Source organism: Pan paniscus, chromosome 11 (genome assembly GCF_029289425.2).
Source record: "Pan paniscus chromosome 11, NHGRI_mPanPan1-v2.0_pri, whole genome shotgun sequence".
NCBI classification, from domain to species: domain Eukaryota; kingdom Metazoa; phylum Chordata; class Mammalia; order Primates; family Hominidae; genus Pan; species Pan paniscus.
In genome coordinates this window covers 84,719,156-84,743,688 of record NC_073260.2, presented here as the reverse complement: position 1 = coordinate 84,743,688, position 24,533 = coordinate 84,719,156, and the positions used below count along the sequence as shown (strand labels likewise).

Genomic DNA, 24,533 nt, shown 5'->3' with positions numbered 1-24,533 from the left:
CAGTAATTCACATTTGTAGTGGTTTCCATATTTGTAGGTACATATTTATGTATGTGTGTATATAATCACACAAACACACATACACTCCATGAGATTATACTTATACCTTAACTTTCGAGCAAATAACACAGGCTTTATTCTTGTTTTCTTTCCATATTTACAACTTTCTTCTCCAACAGAGATAATTTTGGGCCCCATTGTCCGTAATATATTAACTTGTTTGATCAATTCCAGTTTATGTAACAATCTCCCTGTTGTCTATTTGGACAGATGCCTTCCTCCACCCTATTGAGGGTCTGATATCCCAAATTATTCTTCCTTCCATCCTCCTGCGTGGGTTCCCTCCCTGTTTGTTTTTTTCATTTTGTTTGTAATTTCTAGTTTTAGTACACTGTGACCAGAGTTTGTAATATTTCTATTTTGTGAAATTTGGTGTTGTTTTCCCTGTGATGTAATATATTATCAGTTTTTATGAATGTATTGTGCTATTGAGAAGATATATTACTTATATCATCTTATATTATATCTTAATATATTATCATCAAATTCCAAGCAAAGAAGATATCTTTGCTTAAAATTTGCTGATAATATATTGTCATATATATTATCAATTTTTATGAATGTATCATGTGCTGTTGAGAAGATAATAAAGAATATATCTTCTTCACATAAGAAGATGTATTTTTCATCTGTATCAGGATGAGACATTTGACATTTAGATGTAAAAATTGCCACATTGATTATGTCATTTGGTTCTCTATATTTTGTTTTCTTGTTCAATTGTTCTATCTTATTCTGAGAGTGGTGTTTTGAAGACTATATCAATAGTATGTCCCTGTCGATTTCTGCTTATATCTCCTGTAGTTTCTGCTTTATGTAGGAGGTTGATCTTATCAGATGCATTGATATTAAATATTATTATATTTTCATTATGAATTGTGACTTTGTCATTATAAAATTCCTCCTTTTTCTCATTAAATATTTTTTATTCTAAAATCTACTTTAAAGATTTCAACCCCGATTTTGTTGTTCCATCCTCTATATCTTTGCTCATTTTACTATTTATAAACAATTTAAAGTTTGTTATATTCTGTCTTCTAGTAATGCTGAAGGCCTGGGTCATGTGTGGTTTTATATGTGCTACTTATTGAATTTATTTATTTCTTCTTTGGTTGGGATGAAAAATCAAATTCTGAGACTGGAGGATAATGGCAGCCACCTGAATCTGAATCTGAAATCGCAGCTGTAATACTAGACGTGTTAGAAGCATGTATTTTTTTCTACGTAGAGTCATTGGGTGTAAATAACATGCAGCTTATGATAGATGCCTTCAGGTTTATTAGAGCTCCACTTTAAACTTTTCTTGTTCTCCTCATCTGTTAAATGAGGGTGTTAACATCAACTCCAACATTTTACAAATCTGTGATTTATAGTACATTAATGATTATGACCTAAAACACCTCATCTTTCTTTGTATTTGCACATAATATTAACCATGTTCTCAATAAAACTTTGGCCTTTACTTGGATATTATTAGGGGCTAGTGCCATTGGCACTCTGGCAATTTAATATTTTGATTATCTATATTTGAGGCAAAAAATTTACAGTTTTAAGCACACTTGTTTTACATACATGAAGGTTTATCCTTTCACTAATGAATAAATCTTGCTCAGATATAGGCTTTCCATACTATATCAGGTTGAATAGACTGGTTTATTGAGTCTGAGTTTACCTCATTTGATTGATTCTTGCTGGGGCAACTTACTTTGTCCAAATGGTTTTTGTTACAGTCAGAATATCCAAATATAGCTAACTTCACTGTGACCAGCATTTAATATGATTGTTTTAAATGTGATATGAGAATACATTGTTTTAAATGTAATGTAATAATAATTGTTTTTTATAACATTAGAACACATGAGACAAATCTAAAGTGCTGTTTGACCTTAACTTGAACCTTTCACTACTTTATATAGTTAACTTTTAAAAATTGATACATAATATTTGCACATATTTATGGGGTATATGTGATATTTTGTTACATGTATAGAATGTGTCACAATCAAGTCAGGGTATTTAGGATATCCATCACCTTGATGATTTATCATTTCTGTATGTTAGGAATATTTTAAGTCCTCTCATCTAGCCATTTTGAAATATACAATATATTGTTACTGATAGTCACCCAACTCTGCTATAGAACATTAAAACTTATTTCTTTTCTTGAACTACATATTTACACTCATTAACCAACCTCTCTTCACCCCTCTTATCCCTCCCACACACCCTTCTCAGCTTTTGTATCTATTATTTTAATTTCTACTTCCGTGAGATCAACTTTTTTACCTACCACATATGAGTGAGAACATGCAATATTTGTCTTTCTATGCCTGGTTTATTTCACTTGACATAAAGACTTCCAATTCCATCCATGTTGCTGCAAAGGACATGATTTCATTTTTTATGGCCACATTGTATTTCATTGTGTATATATATCATTTTCTATATTCATTCATCCATTGATGGATGCTGAGGTTGATTCATGTCTTTGCTATTGTGAATAGTGCTACAATAAACATGGGGTGGGTGTAGGTATCCTTTCAGTATACTGATTTCCTTTACTTCGGATAAATACCCAGTAGTGGGATTGCTGGATCTTATGTTGTTTTATTTTTAGTTTTTTGAGAAATTTCTGTACTGTTTTCCATAGTGACTACACTAATTTACGTTCCCACCAACAGTGTGTAAGAGTTCTCTTTTCTCCACATCCTCACTAACATCTTTTTTTTTTTTTTCTCTTTTGAATAATTGCCATTTTAACTGGGGTAAGATGGTATCTCATTGTAGTTTGATTTGCATTTCCCTGATGATTAGTGATGTTGAACATTTTTTCATATGCCTGTTGGCCATTTGTATATCTTCTTTTTGAGAAATGTCTATGTCCTTTGCCTACTTTTTAATGAGATTATTATGATTATTTTTTACTATTGAGTTGTTTGAGTTCCTTGTATATTTTGGATACTAATCCCTTGTCAGATAAATAGTTTGTAAATATTTTCTCCCATTCGACAGGTTGTTTCTTCACCCTGTTGATTGTTTCCTTTTATTGGAGAGTTTGGTCAAGTTACATTCATTGTTATTGATAGGTAAGGACTTACTCCTGCCATTTTGTTGTTTTCCAATTGTTTTGTGGTCCTCTCTTCTTTCCCTCTTTCTTTCCTATCTTCCCTTTTGTGAAGGTGATTTTCTCAGGTGATATTTTTTAATTTCTTTTTTTATTTTCTGTGTATCTGTTGTAGGTTTTTTGAGATTACTGTGAGGCTTGTAGATAACATCTTGTAACCCATTATTTTAAACTGATGACAACATGGATTGTAAAAACAAACATTAACAAACAAGTAAAAAGGAAACTAATAAAAACTCTATACTTTAATTTGATCCCTCCTCACTTTTTTGACTTTTTGTTGTTTCTATTTATATCTTATTATTCTATGCCTTGAAAAGTTTTATCATTATTTTTGATAGGTTCATCTTTTTGTCTTTCTACTCAACATATGAGTAGTTTACTCACCACGATTGCAGTATTATAATATTCTGTATATTTCTGTGTAGTTATTATTACGATTGAATTTTGTACTTTCTGATGATTTCTTATTGTTCATTAATGTCCTTTTCTTTCAGAATGAACTCCCTTTAGCATCTCTTGTAGGACAAGTATTTGATGTTGATGAATTCCCTCAGCTTTTTTTTGTCTGGGGAAGTCTTTATTTCTCCTTCATGTTTGAAGGATATTTTCAATGGATGTACTTACTATTCTAGGATCAAAGGCTTTTTTCCTTCAGTGCTTTAAATATGGCATGCCACTTTCTCCTGACCTGTAAGGTTTCTACTGAGAAGTCTGCTACCAGATATATTGGAGTTCCTTTGCATGTTATTTGTTTCTTTTCTCTTGCTGCTTTTAGGATCCTTTCTTTATCCTTGACCTTTAGGAGTTTGATTATTAAATGGCTGGAAGTAGTCTTGGGGTTAAATCTGCGTGGTGTTCTATAGCCTTCTTGCACTTGAATGTTGATATCTTTCTCTAGGTTTGGAAAGTTCTCTGGTATTATCCCTTTGAATAAACTTTTTACCTTATCTCTTCCTCTATCTCCTCTTTAAGGCCAATAACTCTTAAATTTGTCCTTTTGAGGATATTGAAGTATGCCTCGATATTGTAGGCATACTTCATTTTATTCTTTTTTTTCTTTCGTCTTCTCTGTGTGTTTTCAAATAGCCTGTCTTCAGGCTCACTAATTCTTTCTTCTACTTGATCAATTCTGCCGTTGAGAGACTATAATGCATTCTTCAGTATGTCAGTTGAACTTTTCAGTGCCATAATTTCTGCTTGATTTTTAAAAATTATTTCAGTCTCTTGGTTAAATGCATCTCATAGGATTCTGAAATCCTTCTCTCTGTTCTCTTCAATTTCACTGAGCTTCCTCAAAACATCTAGTTTGAATTCTCTGTCTGAAAGATCACATATTTCTGTTTCTCCAGGATTGGTCCCTGGTGCCTTCGTTCATTTGATGAGGTCATGTTTTCCTGGATGGTCTTGATGCTTGTGGATGTTCATTGGTGTTTGGGCATTGAAGAGAGCTAGGTATTTATTGCAGTCTTCAGAGTCTGGGCTTATTTGTACCCATCTTTCTTGGGAAGGGTTTCCAAATATTCAAAGGGAATTGAGTGTTGTGATCTAAATCTTTGGTCACTGCAGCCATATCTGCATTAGGGGGGACCCAAGCCTGGTAACACTGTGACTCTTGCAGACTTGTAGAGATACCACCTTTGTGGCCTTCGGTGAGATACAAGATAATTTCTTGGATTATCAGGCAGAGGCTCTTGTTCTCTTCATTTACTTTCTCCCAAACAAACAGAGTCTGTCTCTCTGTGCTGAGTTGCCTGGAGCTAGGGGAGAGATGATTCAAGCAACCCTGTGGCCACCACCGCTGGTACTATACTGGGTCAGACACAAAGCCAGCATAGCACTGGGTCCTGCCCAAGGCCCATGGCAACCACTGCCTAGCTACTGCTGATGTGTTCACTCAAGGCCCAAGGGCTTTCCAGCCGGGCTTGTGTCCTACCCTTTAGGGCAATGAACTTCCCTCAGCCCAGGGCAGGTTCCAGAATGCTGTACAGCATTCAGGGCCTAGAGTCGGGAATGTTAGGAATCTACTTGGTGTTCTATTCTACTGCAGCTAAGCTGGCACCCAAACTGCAAGACAAAGTTCTTCCCACTCTTCCATCTCTTTTTTTCATGCAGAAGAGTCTTTTCCCATATCCCTCACCATCCCAGGCCTGCGTTGAGTACTGCCTGGCTCCTGCCGATGTTCCCTCAAAGCACAAGGTCTCTTCAGTCAGCTTGTGGTGAATGGTGTCAGGCCTGGGTCTCTCCCTTCAGGGCAGCAGGCTCCTCTCTGGCCCGGGGCAGGTCCCGAAATGCTGTCCAGAAGCCAAGGCCTGAAATTGGGGACCCTAGGAGCCCTCTTGGTACTGTTGTCAAGCTGGTGACCAAGCTGCAAGATAAAATCCCCTTTACTCTTCTCTCTCCTTTCCTTGAGCAAAAGTATTACCTCCCTGTGGCCACCCCCTGAAGCCAGCATGGCTCTATGTCTCACCCAAGGCTTGCAGTGAGAACTGCCTGGGTACCACTGATGTTTATTCAAGGCCCAAGGGCTCTTTAGCCAGCAGGTAATGAATCCTGCCAGGACTGGGTTGTTCCCTTTAAGGCAGTGGGTTCTCTTCTGGCCCAGGGTGTGTTTAGAAATGTCACCTGGGGCCTGGGGCCTGTAATGGTGGCCTCAGGACTCTGCCTGGTACCCTGTTTTACTGTGGCTGAGTTGGTATCCAAGTTACAAGACAAAGACCTTTTTACTCTCCTGTCTCCACTCTCAAGCGGAAAGAAGAAGTCTCTCCTGGACCTACAAGCTGTGCTTCCTGGGATTGGGGGAGGAGTGATGTGAGTACTCCCTTGGCTGCTCTGATTGGTGTCCCACTGGGCCACATGCACCCCACATTCACTGGCTCTGAGCCCAGCACAGCACCAGGACTTGTCCAGAATTTCAGTTCTTGTGACCTAGACTGCCTTTCAAGTTTATGTAGGACGCCAGAGTGCCTTAGTCTTCGGTGGTGGGGCTAGCTGGAACTCAGGTTCTGACAGCTGGGATGGGCAATTCCCATCTGGCTAGGTCAGTCTAAATACTCCCTTCGTGAACACCGGCTGAGTTCTGCCTAGTGTTGCCTTCTGCTGTGACATTGACAGCACTGAGTTCCAATGCAAAGTCCCACAGTCACTGCATGTTCTCTCCCTGAAGCACACAGATTCTCTGCTCCATGTGGCCACTGGGGCTGGACTGCGGGAGTGGTGTGAGCAACTCCAGATTGTCTTTCCTACCCTCTTCAGTGCATTTCCTTGGTATGATCGCTCACCTGATTTTTGGTTCTTAAAAAGGTGCTTTCTTGCGTGGATAGTTGTTCAATTTGGTGTTCCTATTGTGGGGCATGGAGTGGGGGGCGGTGACCACTGGAGGCTTCTATTTGGCCATCTTGTTCTGCCTCTCAGCTGTTTATTTTGTTAAATAGGTTTACTTTCCCTCACATCTTCTCTTTGCTTCCTGCAACACCAAAAAATTGAATATGTGTTTGCTTTATGGTGTGCCATATGTCATGTAGGCTTTGTTCATTCTTTTTTATTCTTTTTTTCTTTATTTGTGTCTGACTGGGTTATTTGAAAACACCTGTCTTTAAGTTCTGAAATTCTGTCCTCTGCTTTAGTCTATTGTCAAAGCTCTCTAATATATTTTTTCTATCATTTAATGAATATTCTTCAGTTCCAGTATTTGTTTGCTTTTTAAAAAATGATATCTGTTTTGTTAAATTTCTCACTTATCATCTGAATTGTTTTTCTGATTTCTTTGTATTGTTTATCTGTTCTCTTGTATCTCACTGAGCTTCTTTGATACCATTATTTTGAATTACTTTTCCAGCATTTCATGTATTTCTTTCTCGTTGGAATCTGTTGCTGGAGAATTATTGGTTGCTTTGGAGGTGTCCTATTTTCTTGTTTTTTCGTGTTTCTTGTGTCCTTATGTTATTATTGGCACATCTGGTATAACAGTTGCATCTTCCAATTTTTTTATTTACTTTCATGGGGAGGACTTTTTTCTGAAGGCAAGTCTATGATATTGGCTGGATAGGGCACTGTGGCTTTGATTCTGGGTGGATGCAGTAATGTGGCCCCTGTAATTTCTTCATTGGCTTTGGGTGTGGTTGTTAGTGGTGGCTGTGGTGAAATTTGCTGGGAATGAGGATGCCAGGTCGGCCATTCCTTGGGCACCAGTGGTGGCAACAGCAGGCCAAGGATTCCTGTCCTTAGGACCCAGCATGACTGGTGTTAGTGGGTCTAAATGGGCCAGTTCTTGGGCCCCCATGCAGCTTTCTCAGATGCTGGCAGTTGCAGCTTTGGGCCAGATAGGTGGGTGGGTCCTTTGGCTCCTCAGCAGCAGGCATAGCATGAGCAATGAGAGGATCAGTGGTGGGACAACCCTCTGCCTCCTAAGCAGTCTGTGCTTGTGTTGGTGGTGGCTGTGACAGGCTGGGTGGTCCAGTCCCCAGACCCACAGATGGTATGTGTGGGTGTGTGCCAGCTGTGGTGGTAGTGGCAGATGAGGTGGCCCATCCTCAGACCCCTGGGAGGAGTGCTCAGGTGCCAGCGCTGGTTGACATGGCTGAGTGATCCCTAGGCTCCCAGGTATGCTCTGGTATTGGGGATGGTGGGGGAGCCAGGCCAGGCAGGCCTGTCCTCAAGCCCCTCACGTGATTTACAGGGGCTCTGGCTGTAATGAGGACGGCTGGGTGATCCCTAGGCTCCCCTTAGAGTGTTTGAGTGAGGGCAGCAGCAGTGCTGGTGGGCTGGGGAAGTCTGCCTGCCCCCAGGGCGCTTGCAAATGCTCCTCAGCCCTGCTGCTAGGGATTGCTATGCTGCTATCAGTGGCAGCAGGTGTAGGCGAGTGGCTGGGGAATGTGTGCCTCAGCCCCAGGCGACAGCTGGGGACCTGGGAGCCTGTTTGCAAGGCGTGTGTTAATATAGGGTGACCACACTGCCAAGGGCAATGGAGTTGCTGCCAGGGAATTGTGCTTTGGCCCCAGTGGCAGCAATCAGCAGTGGTGGTGGCTGTGGGTAGGGGACCCTGTCCTCTGGGCACGTGCAAATGCATGACAGCTTGCTGCTGGGAAGTGGGGTCTCTGCTAGTGACTGTTGCTTAGGTTTCAGTGGCAGCAGCTTGTGGCATTGGTGGCTGTGGGTTGGGGAGGCAGAGGCTGTTGGGCCTCGGGGCAGGATGCAGTTGAGTGGGGGCTGGGTTCTCAAAACCGTGCCAGTGCTGCTGCTGCTTAGGTCACACCCCGTGTGAGCTCACTCTCTGGAGCAATACCTTTGTGCAGTCTCGAAGCAGCTCCCTGTGTTAGTCTTGGGACCTGTGAGGATGGAGGGCTCCCCCCTGGCTAGGATTGGAGGAGTCTGTAGTGCAGATGTGGACCACTGAGAATCTCACTTACCCTTTTCCTGTACTGGGAAGCCTCCCTGGTCTCCTGGCCAAGTAGCCTGCCTGCCTTCCCTCTCCTTCCTTGTCTAAGGTGTTCTTGTTACTTCTCTGTTGAGTTTCAGTGTTCTGTCTTAGATGATCTATTTTAAGTGTGGTTATCTACTCACTGTTTGCGCTGCTTTGTGGAGGATGTAAGTGCCAGATGCCTCTAGTCAGCCATCTTGAAGCCCCTCCTCTGTCTCCTGTAGTCACTGTTGAAACTATTATAATGAGTTTTGTGTTATGGTGAGTTTTATGTGAGTGGAGGGGTCAAAACTTCAGATTGAAGTGGCTCACTGAGTCCCAGGAAGGGATCAGGAAGGCAGACTTATTTTATATGTACCAGTGAAATTTCTGAGTTTCAAGTATAAAGAGAAAATTTTAACATGCTTCCACTTTAAAAGAATAGGTTACTTAAAAGGAAATAATGATAATAGTAATACCAGTAGCTAACATTCATTGAATATTTGCCGTATGCCAGGCCTTGTTCAAGTGCTAACACATGTGATATTTTCCATCCACACAACAAACAACCCAGTGAGGTTGTCACCCTCACTTTACAGAAGAGAAAATGGGGGCGTAGAGTGGTTAATAGTCTGGCCAGGATCATGCATCTGGTATGTGGTGAAGTTGGAATTCAAACCCAGGAAGTTTGGTTGCAGATTGCATGCTCTTAATCACTGTATTTTTATGCATATTAAAAAAATTAAACTAGTATTGGACTGTTCATCTATAGCACTGGAAGCCAGTGGACATCCAAATGTCTTTTGAAGAATCTGTAAATTGTTTGTCACTGCCAACAAACTGCATGTCAGCGTTTATAAGAATTCAGAAAATGTACAGAGTGAAGGTCTGTCTCAAAAACAGTAATTCAGAAAATATGCTATCTGATCTCTTTCTGAACAAAATGAGTAAAAGGTCTCAAGATAGAAGTATTGGAACTTATAAAACGTGTTAACCAAAAATATTCTAAGGGGGGTAATATAGGAGAAGTGAAAATTAACTTGTGTCAGTGGGATGGCTTAGTTAGTTCATTTAATATAGTGTTAGAAAAATATCAATCATGACTATGAGGGTGGAAAAGTAGAATTGAAAAGCATGATAGAAGGCTTCCAAATTAAGGAAGAAAAGAAAATGTGGAGCAATGCCACCAAACCAATAAAAATAAAATGGTAAGGAAGAACAATAAAAGCATTTGTTGGTATCAGAAGTAGAAAATAAGATGGAGAGAATACAATGAAATGTATATCCGTTATCACCAACTATGAATAAACCATGAAGTACCCTCAAAAGGTCAGAGATTGAAAGTAACACAGTTTAGTGGGATCTCTCTCTGCCTCTCTTCCTCTCTCCCTCTCTCCTTCTGTCCCTCTCTCTCCCTCTCTCCCTCTCTCACCTGCTCCCCACTGTGTGTGTGTGTGTGTGTGTGTGTGTGCGCGCGCGCGTGTGTGTGTTCAGTGACAAGGTTGAAAACGAATGGACGAAGATGAACTAGGCAAATGAAATTAAAATAAAGCAAAAGTGGTTAATATTAGTGTCAGTCGGCCGGGTACGGTGGCTCACGCCTGTAATCCCAGCACTCTGGGAGGCCGAGGCGGGCGGATGACCTGAGGTCAGGAGTTTGAGACCAGCCATGGCAACATGGTGAAACCCCATCTCCACCAAAAAATACAAAAATTAGCTGGGCACGGTGGCATGCGCCTGTAGTCCCCAGCTACTTGGGAGGCTGAGGCAGGAGAATCACTTGAACCTGGGAGGTGGAGGTCACAGTGAGCCAAGATCGCACCGTTGCACTTCGGCCTGAACAACAGAGCAAGACTCCATTTTGGAAAAAAATAATAATAATAAATAATAATGTCAGACTAAAACGTCAGGGTCAAAAACACTGACTTGCATAAAGACAGATATTTTGTATTTACAAGTTGCAATCCTTGAAGATGCTGTAAACCTTTACACAGCACAACAACCCTGGCCACATGGCACCTACATAAGCAGGGCAGAAATCTCCAGGAAATACAACTTGATTAGAAAACATTTATGAGAATTTAAAGTACTCCTTTCAGAATTTGACATATCAAGAAGACAAAAATAAGTAAGGCTATAGAGAATTTGAATAATATAATCAACAAGATTGATTTTTTGATTCACTAGGATCCCATTTGAAACCCGAGATGAAGATGTGAGATACAAGAACAAGTGGTACTAATCTGGGAGTCCAGTGAAAAGAAATAACAAGATGAAATCAGATTTCCTAGGAAGCAACTCATCCAAATTAGAATTATAAGTTAGTGGTATCCTGGAAATACACTTTAAAAAAAGTGGACTGGATTCTAAGAAATGATATAACATGATAAAGAAACTGAAAACTTAGGGACATCAGGGGAGAGAGAGAGAGAGAGAAATACCAAAAGCGATGAGGAAAAAGTGAAAGCTATAGCTGTTGAAGGGAAATTTTTAAAAATATGTTTATTAATGCTACCATATTGACATGGTATTCCAGCTGAATTGTATTTATCCTTTAAAAAATAGATGGTGCTTTTATTATTTATTCTAATAAGTGATGGAAAGTTTTAAAATTTAGTTTTCTGAAGCTAGTATAATCTTACCAATACTTGGTAAAAGTAAATTGAAATAAGAAAGATCATCTTAAGAACTTAGATGGAAAAATTCTAAATATTAGCTAACTTAGTCACATAGTGTTAAAAGAGTAGCATTTTCTTAGAATGCAAAGATAGTTCAAGGATAGGAAACCTGTCAACATAATTTATTGCATCAGCAGTTTAAAGGAGAAAAGCCATCTGATTCTATTATTAGATGTTGAAAAGGCATTTGATGAAGTAATTAAAACTGTGAAGTATAATAAAAATTATGGTGGAACTACTCAAGTTATGGGAATAATAATAGCATTTACCACCTAAGTGTGGTTGTAAGGATTTAATACATGTAAAAAACGTTAGAGCAGTGTCTCACATACAGAAATTATTCATTGTTAGCTATTTTTGACTTAAACATAACAAAGTTGATTTGCAAAAAAGTGGCAAATATTACATGGAATGGCAAAACATTTTGGTTCAAGTCATGAAAAAGAATTGTTTGTTCTTACCACTATATTCAGCATAATTTTTTTGAGGTTTCATTTATCTAAATGTAGTAAGAGGAGAAAATGAAATAAATGATATAAATACTAGAAGAGGAGATAAAATATTTTAATTATATTACTAAAAAATCCATGAGACTACTAAAAACCTGTTAAAATTAGTGAGTTTATTTGATAACGTGAATATTAAGATAAATACAAAAAATAAATGAATAGTGCTTCATTGTTGGAATAACCAGTCAGAAATGGAAAAGGAAAAAAGAATCTTATAAAAATACTCACAGGTAAGTTTAATAAAATTATTCTGTACCAGGAAAAAAAAAATGACTCTATCCTTAAGTTAGAATTTAAGGCAAGTCAAACCAGATCTCAATAAAAATTGTCAGCCTTTCTATAATTAACATGAATTTAATTCAGTTCCATTTAGAAACCTAATATATCATTTAGTAATTAGGTAAGGTGATTTTAAAGTTCATGTGGAAAATATATTTCTAAGAATATCCAAGAAAGTATACTTTATATTTTTGAGTCCCTCTTCGTTTTCTCTCCTACAAACACATATATGTATGGAGAAGAGTGGGGAGGAAAGCAAAGATGCCATTTTGGTGGTGTTTTCCCATTAATTTCAGTGTAGATGGAAATCCACGGAGAGTTAGAGGGGTGATTGTACCTTATGTCTTTACATATGTTTTGGCTGTTTCACTTTTTATAAGGAATATATTATCTTTAATTGATTTCATGTAGAAAGTTTAATAGAAAAGAGTTTAATGACTTCTCACTCTAAAGTTGTAATCCTGTATTAAACTAAAAAATAAAAGCATATCATTGATTGACTTGGGATGTTTAAGAAATGCATCAGATTTTTAAAATACATACTAAAAAACTGAAATGTAATTTACTTCTGCTTTCCTGAATGTTTGGTGCTTTCTACAAAGGCAAGATTAATTTTTAATTCAAAAATTATGAAAATAATTTTCTGTCTTTTTTTCTCTCTTTCAAAGGTATGCAACCACTCATGTATTCGGTTCAGGAAGCATTAAATGCCAGACCATGGTGGATTCGTATGGGGACTGACATTTGTTACTATAAGTAAGTATTTTAAGAATATTAATAGAACGTCAGCTTACAGAAGGCAGTATTAAGTATATCCTGTTTCAGTGTAAAAGGAAACAGTAGAGTTATTATTGCATACTTTGAATTGTGGTGCTATGCTTTAGTAATTCTAAAGAGTCCTTTTGAACTTGAGATCCACTTATGGAGTGTATATAGTAGAAGTAAAATGTGTTGTATAGGCAGACAAACTTAGGTCCAGGCTGTGTCTCCACCACTTAGAGAGTTATGTGTCCTCAGCTTTTCCAGCTTTAAAACTCAGGAAACTTTATTGAATAAAACTGAAAATAGAAATTACGAGTAATAATTTGCAGTGGCTTTTTGTTGTTCCTATGATATCAAGTATAACTCTTATCTTTTCCCTTTTTATATTAACACACAAATATTTACTTCATTTTAATTTCCAAAATGTTAACTGGAGATGTGTTCCAAATACAGTACATCAGCTTAACACAGTTCATCTTTGACTGTAAATATGTGATCTACTTACAGCAAGTTAGAAATAAGTGCTAGAGGCTGGGTGTGGTGGCTCATGCCTGTAATCCCAGCACTTTGGGAGGGTGAGGTGGGCAGATCACCTGAGGTCAGGAGTTCGAGACCAGCCTGGCCAACATGGTGAAACCCCGTCTGTACCAAAAATACAAAAATTAACTGGGCATTGTGGCGCACACCTGTAATCCCAGCTACTCAGGAGGCTGAGGGAAGAGAATCGCTTGAACCCGGGAGGCGGAGGTTGCAATGAGCCGAGATCGCACCACTGCACTCCAGCCTCGGTGACAGAGCAAGACTCTGTCTCAAAATAAATAAATAAATAAAATAAAATAAATAAGTGCTAGAAATAATTTCCTACTTCTGTGGAATAGTTTGATTATTCTTCAGCTCCACCTCTAAGTACTCGAGGATTCTCATGTATCTTGCTTCTCATTTTTACTGTGTGTCTGCAAATGTTTCCAGCTAATGTTCACTGTTGATTCCACTTGGCACCCTTGTTTATTTGTTACTAAGTTCAATCCTGACATTTCTGTATGGTGAATTTTGACTTTTTAGATTGTGCTTTACTGGCACTAATGCCCTTGTTTTTTAGTTTTATCAATTAGAAGAAGGCTTCTAAAATTAAACTGTTTTGACATGGCTTTGGAAAAAACTTGGTGTTAAGTACTCCTACTTTCTGGGAAACAAAATCTTCCTTGGAATTCATCTCAGTAAGATTTCTCCCTTACTCTTATTAGCAAAATGAATAGCAAATAAATGAGAAACAGAAGTAAAGGTAATATGTAATTCATCTGCACCATAATACATCTTGTATTTCTTTTAATGGTAGACTAATATAAAAATAGTCTTTCATCACTTGTCTCTTTCTCATAAAGTTGGGTGAAACTATCTGAGCAGTGCTTGGCTAGATTTTAGAATTATTTAGACTTTTAAAGAATGAAACAATGTTTTTCAAAAAGCATTCTTACTTTCATGCTTCTTTATGTTGTCACATTAGAAATTGTCAATCAATGAATGCTTTTTCACGTTGCAAAATGAATGATCATAGCAGGACAAGTTGTTCTATTCTGTGTAAGGGGTGATGGCAAAGATTTTTATATTTTTAATTTAGGTTCTGTCTTTTCTTTTGGCTACTACTTCCTGATCTGGAAGTGGAGTTCAATTCAACAAACATTTATTAACCACTTTCTATGTAAGACTCTATTCTAGTTGTTTTCCTGAAGCCTGAGGTATGTTTATTTATTTTAATTTTAATTTTTTTTTTAAACACAGTCTTGCCCTGTTGCCCAGGCTGGAAAGCAATGGTGCAGTCCGGCTCACTGCAGCCTCAAGAGCTTATCATCACTCCCAGGCTCAAGTGATCCTCTCACCTCAGCTTCCTGAGTAGCTGGGACTACAGTTGTGAACCGGCTAATTTTGTATTTTTTGTAGAGACTGGGTTTTCACCATGTTGCGATCCCTCTGCCTCAGCCTCCCAAAGTGCTGAGATTACAGGCATGAACAAAAGTGCCTGGCCTGAAATTTAGATGATAAAGATTAAAATCTGTTTTTGCATTGTGCCATAACTTTTCATGTCAGCTAAGTCCTGTGATGCTTGTTTGTCTTCTCTATAAAATGGAATAAAACTGCTTTTCACCATTATATGAAATAATATATGTTTCACTGGTTTATAAACTAGAAACTGCCATATAGCTGTAATGTGGTAGTATAAATACCTCTCCAATTAAATGTTAAACTTTTGAGGGAAAAGAGTTGGCAAGGACTAGTTTTTGAACTTGTTTTGAATTTTTGTTAATCCTTAGCACTCTGTCATTGGGTATCTATTTAAGATACTATGCATAAGTTAATGAAGACTATATCAATTTGAAAATACTTTGAACATTTATGCGCATGAAAAAATAACGTATAGGCCCTGGTTTTTCTTCATTTCATGGCTTAAATAATACAAGGTGATTCAGAATTTTAGAAATTAAGTTGTTAGAGCATCTTTAAGTCAGCATATGTCAGCAGTATTTCGAGTCTGGAAGGTAATGTATAGTTTTAAAAACTTTATTATGGAAATCTTCAAACATTTACAAAAACAGATAATAAGATAATGAGGCCCCATGTATTCATCACCCAGTATCAACAATTATCAACACATGGTGAGTTTTGTTTATCTATACTTTTACTCATACTTCCACAATGAATTTTTAAGTCCATTTTCGGATACCGTATTTTATCCGTACATACTTACATACGTATTTCTAAAAGACAAAGGCTGTTTAAGACAATCTTAACTACAATGCGATTATCACAACACAGAAAGATTAAGAAAATTTCTTACTGTGATGAAATATCCAATGTTCAGACTTCCCCGATTGCCTCTAAATGGTGTTTTATAGTTTTATTTAATCAGAATCCAGCCAAGGATCACACATTGCTTTTGATTTTTGTTGACATGTTCCTTAAGTCTGTGTTAATTTATAGGCTTCCCTTTTCTCTTTTTTTAAATTTCTCATTCATTCGCTAAAGAAGCTGGATTGTCATGTAGGGTTTTTCACATTTGGATTTTATTGGATTGCATCCCTGTGGTGTTAACAAGTGCTTCTGTTTCACCAATTTCCTATAAACTGTTAGTTAGATCTAGAAGCTTGATCAACTTCAGGTTTGGTTTTGGCAAGAATACTTAATAGGTGGTGCAGTGAATTCCCATTGCATCACATCAGGAAACAACATCATCTCTGATTGTTTCTCTTTTTGTAATCTTAAGATTGATTAGTGAACCCAGGTCTTGTAGCCTGATCCATCCACGTAAAGGTGTCCATCAAGCTTTCCTCTCTTGATTGTAGTAGCCATTGATGATCATTTTCTAGATTCAGTAATGTGTATGGATGTCAAAGAATGGGGTTCTAAAAATTTTTTTGACGTGAAGAGTATTAGCTCATTTAATTAGTAAATTCAGAAGTGAAAAGTTATGTAATGTCATTGGCTAATAATAGTTTACTGCTTTATTAGTACTAAGTTTTTTTAAAATAGGGTATTTAAGTTACACTTTTTACAGACTCGGGTTTTTCTTTTTTCCCTGAAGTTCTATTTAATAAAAGTAACAAGGAAAATCAGTTTTCGTGTGGATGAAATGAACATGTTTTATGCGTTTTTATTGCAGAAATCATTTCTCAAGAAGTTCAGTTGCTGCAGGTGGGCAAAAGGGAAAATCCTACTATACAATTACATTTACTGTCAATTTTCCACATAAAGATGATGTTTGCTACTTTGCTTATCACTATCCATATACGTATTCAACTTTACAGGTAAGAACTCTAAATTAAATTGTATTATATGGATAGGTATAAGATAATGGAAGAAAATTGAGTTTAGTTAAATATTCTAACATACGGATAATGATAATAATTGAGTTTAGTTAAATATTCTAACATAAGGATAATTATACTAATTGAGTTTAGTTAAATATTCTAACAAGGAAAATTAAGTTTAGTTAAATATAACATAAGAAAAGGGTTTAGTGTTGAAGATTTTGGAAAATACTACAGTATTTCTTGAGGAGTAAAATGGGAATGTAGCTCTTATTTTTTTTAATAGAAATATTAAGAAACTTTGACATGATTTTTACTTCCCATCTTTTGTTGAAATCCACAGTTCTCTAAGCTAAGATTCCATGATTTACAATTTTTAACCAGGTGAGATTTCTGCATGTTTAACCAGAATCTCATAGAAAATAGAATATTAAAAAAATGTGGATGCAATTTGAGTGTTTTTGAAGGAAAAATTGAGATCTTTTTCTGAAGGAAATGGTTTTATTATGGAGACCTAGATCCAGATTTTTAAGAATCTAGGGTATAAGAGTTGTTTTGTGTGAAACCTTTTGAGATTTTGAATATTAGCAAAATGAAACTAAAAACCAAAACTAAACAAACAAAGTCTAGTAATTAAATATCGACTGTGGTAGATTTATTCTCAGAACAGAATATCTATTCTAATGGTCAAAGATCATGAAGGTGTGATCAATTTACGAATAAAGAAATTGGAACACTCTAATTAGAAACAAGCTCCCAAATTATTAGAGAGGAGAAAATGAAAGAAAAACATAGTCCGTAGAGCAGAAGAGATATCAAACCTAAGAAGACTAAATGAGGCTGACAGCATTAAATGAGGCTTACTGTACTTTAAGAAAGGTTACAACCTACCATAAAGGTACAATGTTCATATATCTTTCTGTGCTTAGTAGTTTACTTTTGGGTAATTTATCCTAGGAAAACAAATAAGAATGCACATAAATATATATTTTCACTATTTTTATTTGCCTGGTTTTATGTTATTGTTCTTTACTGATTGTGCCTTTTAATATATTTTGAATTCTCCTGCTTTCTTTCAATCCCCCTACCATGATGTTTTCCAGGCATGACCATCGTTTCTCACGTGGCCTTCTGCCAACCTCTTTGTAACTAGTGTCCTAGGATTCAGTTTTGACCCCTTTGCTCTTCATTAGTGCCCGCTGCCACCCCACAAACCCCGGACTGTAGCCAGAGGGTTCTTTTATAGCTAATCTTATCATAAAATACCCTGCTTAAAACTCTTTAGTGATTTCCCTTGCCCTTTGTGTGAAGTCTAAAATTCTTACCATGATTCACCCTGTCCTTTTTCTAGTACTCCCCATTTTTTTTTTTGCCATATCCACTTACTATTTGAAGTATTATTTATTTATCTTTAAATAGACTTTAAAATATATTACTCTTTAAAGTGTATCCTCATCCTCAATTAATATCCATGAAATCATTTAAATTGTATCCTCATCCTCAGTTAATATCTGTGAAATGCATGAAAGATTTAATGTGCTAGACTTATTTCTGATTCACATAAAATATATACCTATTAAACTTTTAAAATGGTTATCTACATATCACTTAGTTATCTCAATTACCAGTGGTATGTATACTATGCTTTGGGAAAGACCTGTCTACCAGGCCCTTCATTCTGTGTCAGATTCTTTGTTTCTCACCTTTGTAGCTGTAATGAATCTTACTGAATTCTTTGAAATGCCCTGTTCTGTCCTCTGGTCTTCCTAATATTTTTCCCTCTGCCTGCAGTACTCATCTCTGCTCTCTTGACTCATCCTTTGGAGTTTCATTTAAATGTAGTTTTCTGTAGAAGACCTTTCCTCACTGCCCAGACTTGGCTAGGCTCCCCTCCCCTTATTACAGGCTCTCACAGCACTCTCTATTTTCCCTAGGGTAGGGTTCATTTATTCATTGTTGTATCCCCAATGCCCTGTACAGTTTCTGGAAAATAGTGACCACTCAGTCAATAGTGATTTGTGAAAGAACATAGGCAGAAGTTTGAAAACCAACTGAATATCTAAAAAATGGGGGATTGAACAATTTATTTTTGGTATAACCACATAATAAGACCATTAAAACTTGTGTTTTCAAAAAATACACATTTAACATATTTAATGATGTGGTATAGTATTCATAATTAGGAATGTATATGTTTATGTGTATGTATAAATTTTTAAGTGATAAAATCAGATTATAAAAGTCTGTAATCATGGTTTTGCTTACATACATTGTGTTAGTAGTAATCTAGGTGGTGCAATTGTAGATGTTTTAAATTTTTAAAACTTAAAAAAATTTTTTTCTTTGTAATTTTTTTGCTGTCTTTCAGGCATTTTACAACAAACCCGTATTAATCTTGAAATCAGGAAAATAAATTGTTAAAATTGTACTATATAATTTTTATTTTTCAAATTTTAGATTGTTGCTGTTACAGGTCTATTATCACTCACAATTTCAAAACTCAAAAGGCTTTGAAAACCAAAAGGTTTTTTGGAACTCATTTGGAGGCAAAGCCTGACCTGAGTTTATTTAGAATATTGATTCTACTTAGGGTGATTCTTCATATGTTTTGCTGCACAAATAATGAGTGTATTACAGATTGCTACCCCGACCCTATTGGTGGTGCTGCATAATTAATGATTTAAACAATATATTGCCTGTTTCAGGTTTTCCAAACACTGATGTTTAGGCTACATCTGGCCCTGAGGGTTTTGGATAAGGGGTTAAGAATCTGATTCACTTCTAGTTATGTGGAGATCTGGATGCATTATTTCTGTATACCATAGGGACTTTTTAAGTGATTGTATATTTTGTTTTAAAATTTTTATCAAGATGCATCTTCAAAAATTGGAATCAGCACACAATCCTCAGCAAATCTATTTTCGGAAAGATGTGTTATGTGAAACCCTGTCTGGAAACAGCTGCCCCTTGGTGACTATAACAGCAATGCCAGAGTCTAATTATTATGAACATATCTGCCATTTCAGTAAGTTTGTCTTCCCAACTCACAATAGCAGTCATTCTCACCTACTTTGATTTGCTTTAACCGTATTTTATAATGGAAATGATAATAGGAACAGACATCAGAAGACTTGGGCTCTAGTCTTGGCCCTGCTATTGTCTAGCTAGCCATGAGCCCACCTCTGGGCCTCAATTTCCTTATCCTGAAAATAAGGGGCTACATGAGATGTTCTCTGAGGTCTCTTTTGCTACCACTGTCGTTTAGTTCTTATCCTTAGAAATTGTATTCAAAGTAGAATACAATGAATTATTTTAAGAGGTCGTGTAATAGTATTAATCAATTTAGAAATGGACTGATTTTACTTGTAAATAAAACAACCAGAAACCTATCAATTGTTTTGGTAGCTAGCACAGAATAGTTATTCATTTTTCCCTGCCATTTATATTTTTTTAAATTGCCTCAAATGTACAGCTGTAGTAATAAAAATAAAACTTTCAATTTTGATAAGAAGGCAAAGTATTTTCAGGAAACAGAGCTTATTGTGTATCGAAAATATGAGTGGTAAGCTGAATGATTGTTTTGTAGACTTGTATATCTAAATGTGTAGTGAAATTTTGGGGGCTAAATCTCTGAGCAGATAAACTTGTTTCTCTATGCTTATCAGAGCAACTGTAAGACAGGGCTGAAATTATATTTTATTTCTTTTCCCTATGATTTTATGAAAAAATAGTTTTATATTTTAAACTTCCCCCAAGTGCTTGTTCTTTATAAAATTAACATTATATTAAATAACGAATTTTACATGTTAAATTAGTCATTGGGAAATGAATAAGTGGATCAAATACTACTTACTGTTTTATGTCCTATTATGAGCTCCTTCGGGATATGGTTTTATTGATTTTATATTTGTTTATTTTATAGGGCCTAGTGCAGTGCTTGTAGGATGCACCATTGGGTTCTATTAATTTATATTAGAATTCACAATTGAGTTAGAGACATTTCTAAAGCCCCAAAGTAAAATATACAAACTTTTAGTAGCTGTTCATTTTAATTTGAGATTTTATGTGTACTTTAGGAAATCGCCCTTACGTTTTCTTGTCTGCTCGGGTACATCCTGGAGAAACTAATGCAAGTTGGGTTATGAAAGGAACGTTGGAATATCTCATGAGCAATAACCCCACTGCTCAGAGCTTACGAGAATCTTATATTTTTAAAATTGTCCCTATGTTAAATCCAGATGGTGTCATCAATGGAAAGTAAGTTAAGCAATAGTTGTAGAATATATTCGAGACCATTGTGGTTGTCCTGTATAAACTTGTTGAAATAACAATGTCCAGGTTAACAAACTTAGTGATTTTTCTAGAATAAAGAAATTTTTGATGGGAAATTAAGATAAACTTTTAAATGAAAATACATTTTGGATACTATTAGCGATATGAAATTATTGATTTTATATTTGTTTATTTTATAGGGCCTAGTGCCCTATTCTGTATCCATGGGAATATGCTTTCATAAAATGCTTGAATTGTTTTAGAAAAATCACAATGTCAGGTTGTAAGAAAGGTTAACTCATACCTCTCATATTCCTTTATTTTTTTTTTTGTTAGTGGCATGAACCTAGATTGTTCTAAGATTAAGACTCTTCTGGGATCTCTTGGAATGTTAGCCCCATCTGCTAACCTCTTCTTGATATGAGGAGGTCTGGTTTTTGACAGGAGTTCTTTAGAGGGGGAATAGTGGAAGATAATTACTTTGTAAGAGGAGGCTGCATATAGTTAGTACAGTAAATTTATCCTGGTAATTTGACAAGGTCTCTGTAGTGCCACTCTGAAAGATGGGATTTAGTATAGTTGTCATGAGTATCTCCAAAGATGAGGATAACATGTCTTACTTCAGTGAAAGTAGCATGAATATTTCTCGTATTTTAGGAAATTACTGAATTTTTAAAATATAGAATTTCTTCTTAGTTAATATGTTATGGTTATGGAACTAAAATGTTGTCTATTTTAATTGAGAAATATATTGACCAGTTAGAATTCTATTTATATTTATCATCACTTTATGATTATCTGCTTATTTGCATGATAGCATTACTACTTAGTACCCGTAAATAAACAAAAAGGTATTTGATGTTTTACAACAATGTATACTTTTCATATACTTGTCTTTCTCAGAAGAAGCACCTAGTTAGCACTTTAATTGATGAAGTCAAGATATAGCATGCTAACATAACAAATGATTATTATGTAATCAGAATGGAAAATGTGATTATTAATACATTTTTATAAAATATGGAAGAAAGCCTTGGAGTTAAGAATTTTTTCTATACTTTGAAAATTTTGATTATGAATCTGAAAACTTACCACAGTTAAATGCATGTGACACAAAATCTTGCACATAGCAAATACTCAATAAATGTTTACTTAATGAATATAGTATGCATTTGGTTGAGCTTACCATCTATACCTATTTGAAATGCTTAGTGGAATAGAAGCATAAAGTTAAATCAGATATGTATATAAGGGTTTAAGAAATGTATATAAGGGTTTATGGGTACCAGTGTTTTTCTGTCTTTGTGTTTATGTACATGTAGTCATCGCTGTTCTTTAAGTGGAGAGGATTTGAATAGGCAGTGGCAAAGTCCAAATCCGGATTTACATCCTACAATTTACCATGCTAAGGGGCTGTTGCAATACTTGGCTGCAGTGAAGCGTTTACCCTTGGTAAGTAGCAATACTTGTTTTTACTTGGGATAGTCAAAGATAAAATGTCATTTTTAATTATCAAGCACTTGTGTGATAATCATGAGGTCAAATTAATGCATTATGTTAGTTGTCTTAATTTTATAAGGTTGAATGTTTGTAATTCTCATAAGCCTTCTATTTTTTCCTTTTTCGTTATGAATATTGATAACTCTTGGTTGTAACTTTTAGATATTTAACTTCACTGTTTGAACAATACTAAGGTAACCATATGTATCTTCCAAATTCTCAAACTAGAAGCTTATTTCTGAGTTCTCTAGTCAGCTCTGAAGCTGTTAAGTCTCTACTACACACACGGGAAATGTAGTACAGGCATGACTGGACTGGACTGTATACATACGCTCCTTCTGTTCTCACCAGCTTTTGATTAGAATGTTCCTGTTATATTAATGTGTATATTATTTAATCTTTCTTTAGGAAAGATAGAAAAACTTTGCAGAGGAGTAAAATTGACATGTCCTTTGTTTTTATTTATTTTTTAAATGATGCACTTAAATTAAAACCATACCCTTCTTAATGGTGTTTTTTTATAGGAGCATTTTCTTGTTTGTTGTTATTCTTTGTTTTTAATTTTTTTTTTTTTTCGAGATGGAGTTTTGCTCTTGTTGCCCAGGCTGGAGTGCAACCTCGGCTCACTGCAACCTCTGCCTCCCACGTTCAAGCAATTCTCTTGCCTCAGCCTCCCAAGTAGCTGGAATTACAGGTGCCCACAGCCACGCCCAGTTAATTTTTGTATTTTTGGTAGAGACGGGGTTTTACCATGTTGGTCAGGCTGGCGTCGAAATGCTGGCCTCTGGTGATCCACCCGCCTTGGCTTCCCAAAGTGCTGGGATTACAGGCATGAGCCACCGCTCCAGGCCAAATTAGGTAAATGTTTTTACAACCATTTGGGGCAGCAATCACCACAACTGTAGATTTGAACTATAATGGAATGTGTTATTTCTTAAACGGTGAATAGTAAATACAAAGATGATATAGGACCTTGAAAGGATTTGGCAATTCTAGAATTAATTATAGATCCTTTCCCAAATTAGTTATTACTTTTGTTGGTTCTAATTGTTAAATGGTGGTTCTTTTACAATAAAAATACCAAGGAGCACAGACCTACATGTTTATTGGCTTGATATTAATTAACTACCTTTACTTAGCAACATATGAACTTGAAGTCTTTTAATTTTTAAAATATATATTTTCAAGGTTTATTGTGATTATCATGGCCATTCCCGAAAGAAGAATGTATTTATGTATGGTTGCAGCATCAAAGAGACAGTGTGGCATACCAATGATAATGCAACTTCATGTGATGTTGTGGAGGATACGGGATACAGGGTAATTATTACAGATGATTCATAAGTTTTTGAATTTCAAACATGCCTAAAAGTACAGAAAAGAACATATATGAACTACTCACATTCAATAAATATTGACATTTTGCCATTTTTGTTTCAGATTTTTCATTTTAAAAGTTTTTCATGTTTATATTTTTCATCTATTTGGAATTAATTTTTGTGTGAGATGTGGGGATCTAATTCTGTTTTCTCTGTGAATACCAGTTGGCTTGCACTATTAACTCGATAGTACCTCCTTCTTCTGTCAATTTGATGATGCCATCTGTTACATACCTTATTTTGTATATATGGATGTATTGCAAGGCTATTATTATACCCATTCTTGTTTCTATCTCTTTGCATACAACATTGTTTTCATTACTGTAGGCTTATAATTAATATTGATATCATGTAGGGCAAATTTTCCTTTCTTGTTCTTTTAAAAATTGCTTTGACTCTTTTTTTCTCTGTACTTGTGAATTTTAGGATCCATTTGTGGATAAACTTTGTTGGAGTTTGCATTAGAGCTGCCTTGAATTTAAAGTTGGAGAGAATTATTATAATAATATGTAACATTGCTATCTGTGACCATTGCCTATGTGTCTATTTAGTCAAGTCTTTTATATTTGATAAAGTATAAAATTTCTTCACCTAGGTGTGAAATGTTTGTTAGATTTCTTCACAAATACTTTATGAAGTTTGTTGCAGTTGGGAATGGAATTTTTCCCCACATACCTTCCTGCCCCCAGTTGATCATTGATGGTAGATAGGAAAGCTATTGATTTTTTTTCAGAAAAAATTTCTACAAATTTTTCAGATTCTTCTACAA

General features: G+C 36.0%; 1 protein-coding gene across 9 annotated transcripts in view; it reads left to right on the top strand.

Annotated features, from left to right (window-relative positions):
* The window catches only part of AGTPBP1 (ATP/GTP binding carboxypeptidase 1), a 195,882-nt gene that overhangs the window by 133,224 nt on the left and 38,125 nt on the right, over positions 1-24,533 (top strand). For all 9 annotated transcript variants that reach the window (XM_034967480.3, XM_034967478.3, XM_034967479.2 and 6 more), the window contains 6 exons: positions 12,717-12,804; positions 16,466-16,610; positions 19,485-19,638; positions 20,690-20,870; positions 22,208-22,337; positions 23,574-23,705. In XM_034967480.3, coding sequence (XP_034823371.2) covers positions 12,717-12,804; positions 16,466-16,610; positions 19,485-19,638; positions 20,690-20,870; positions 22,208-22,337; positions 23,574-23,705 — 830 coding nt within the window. The remainder of the gene's footprint in view (positions 1-12,716; positions 12,805-16,465; positions 16,611-19,484; positions 19,639-20,689; positions 20,871-22,207; positions 22,338-23,573; positions 23,706-24,533) is intronic.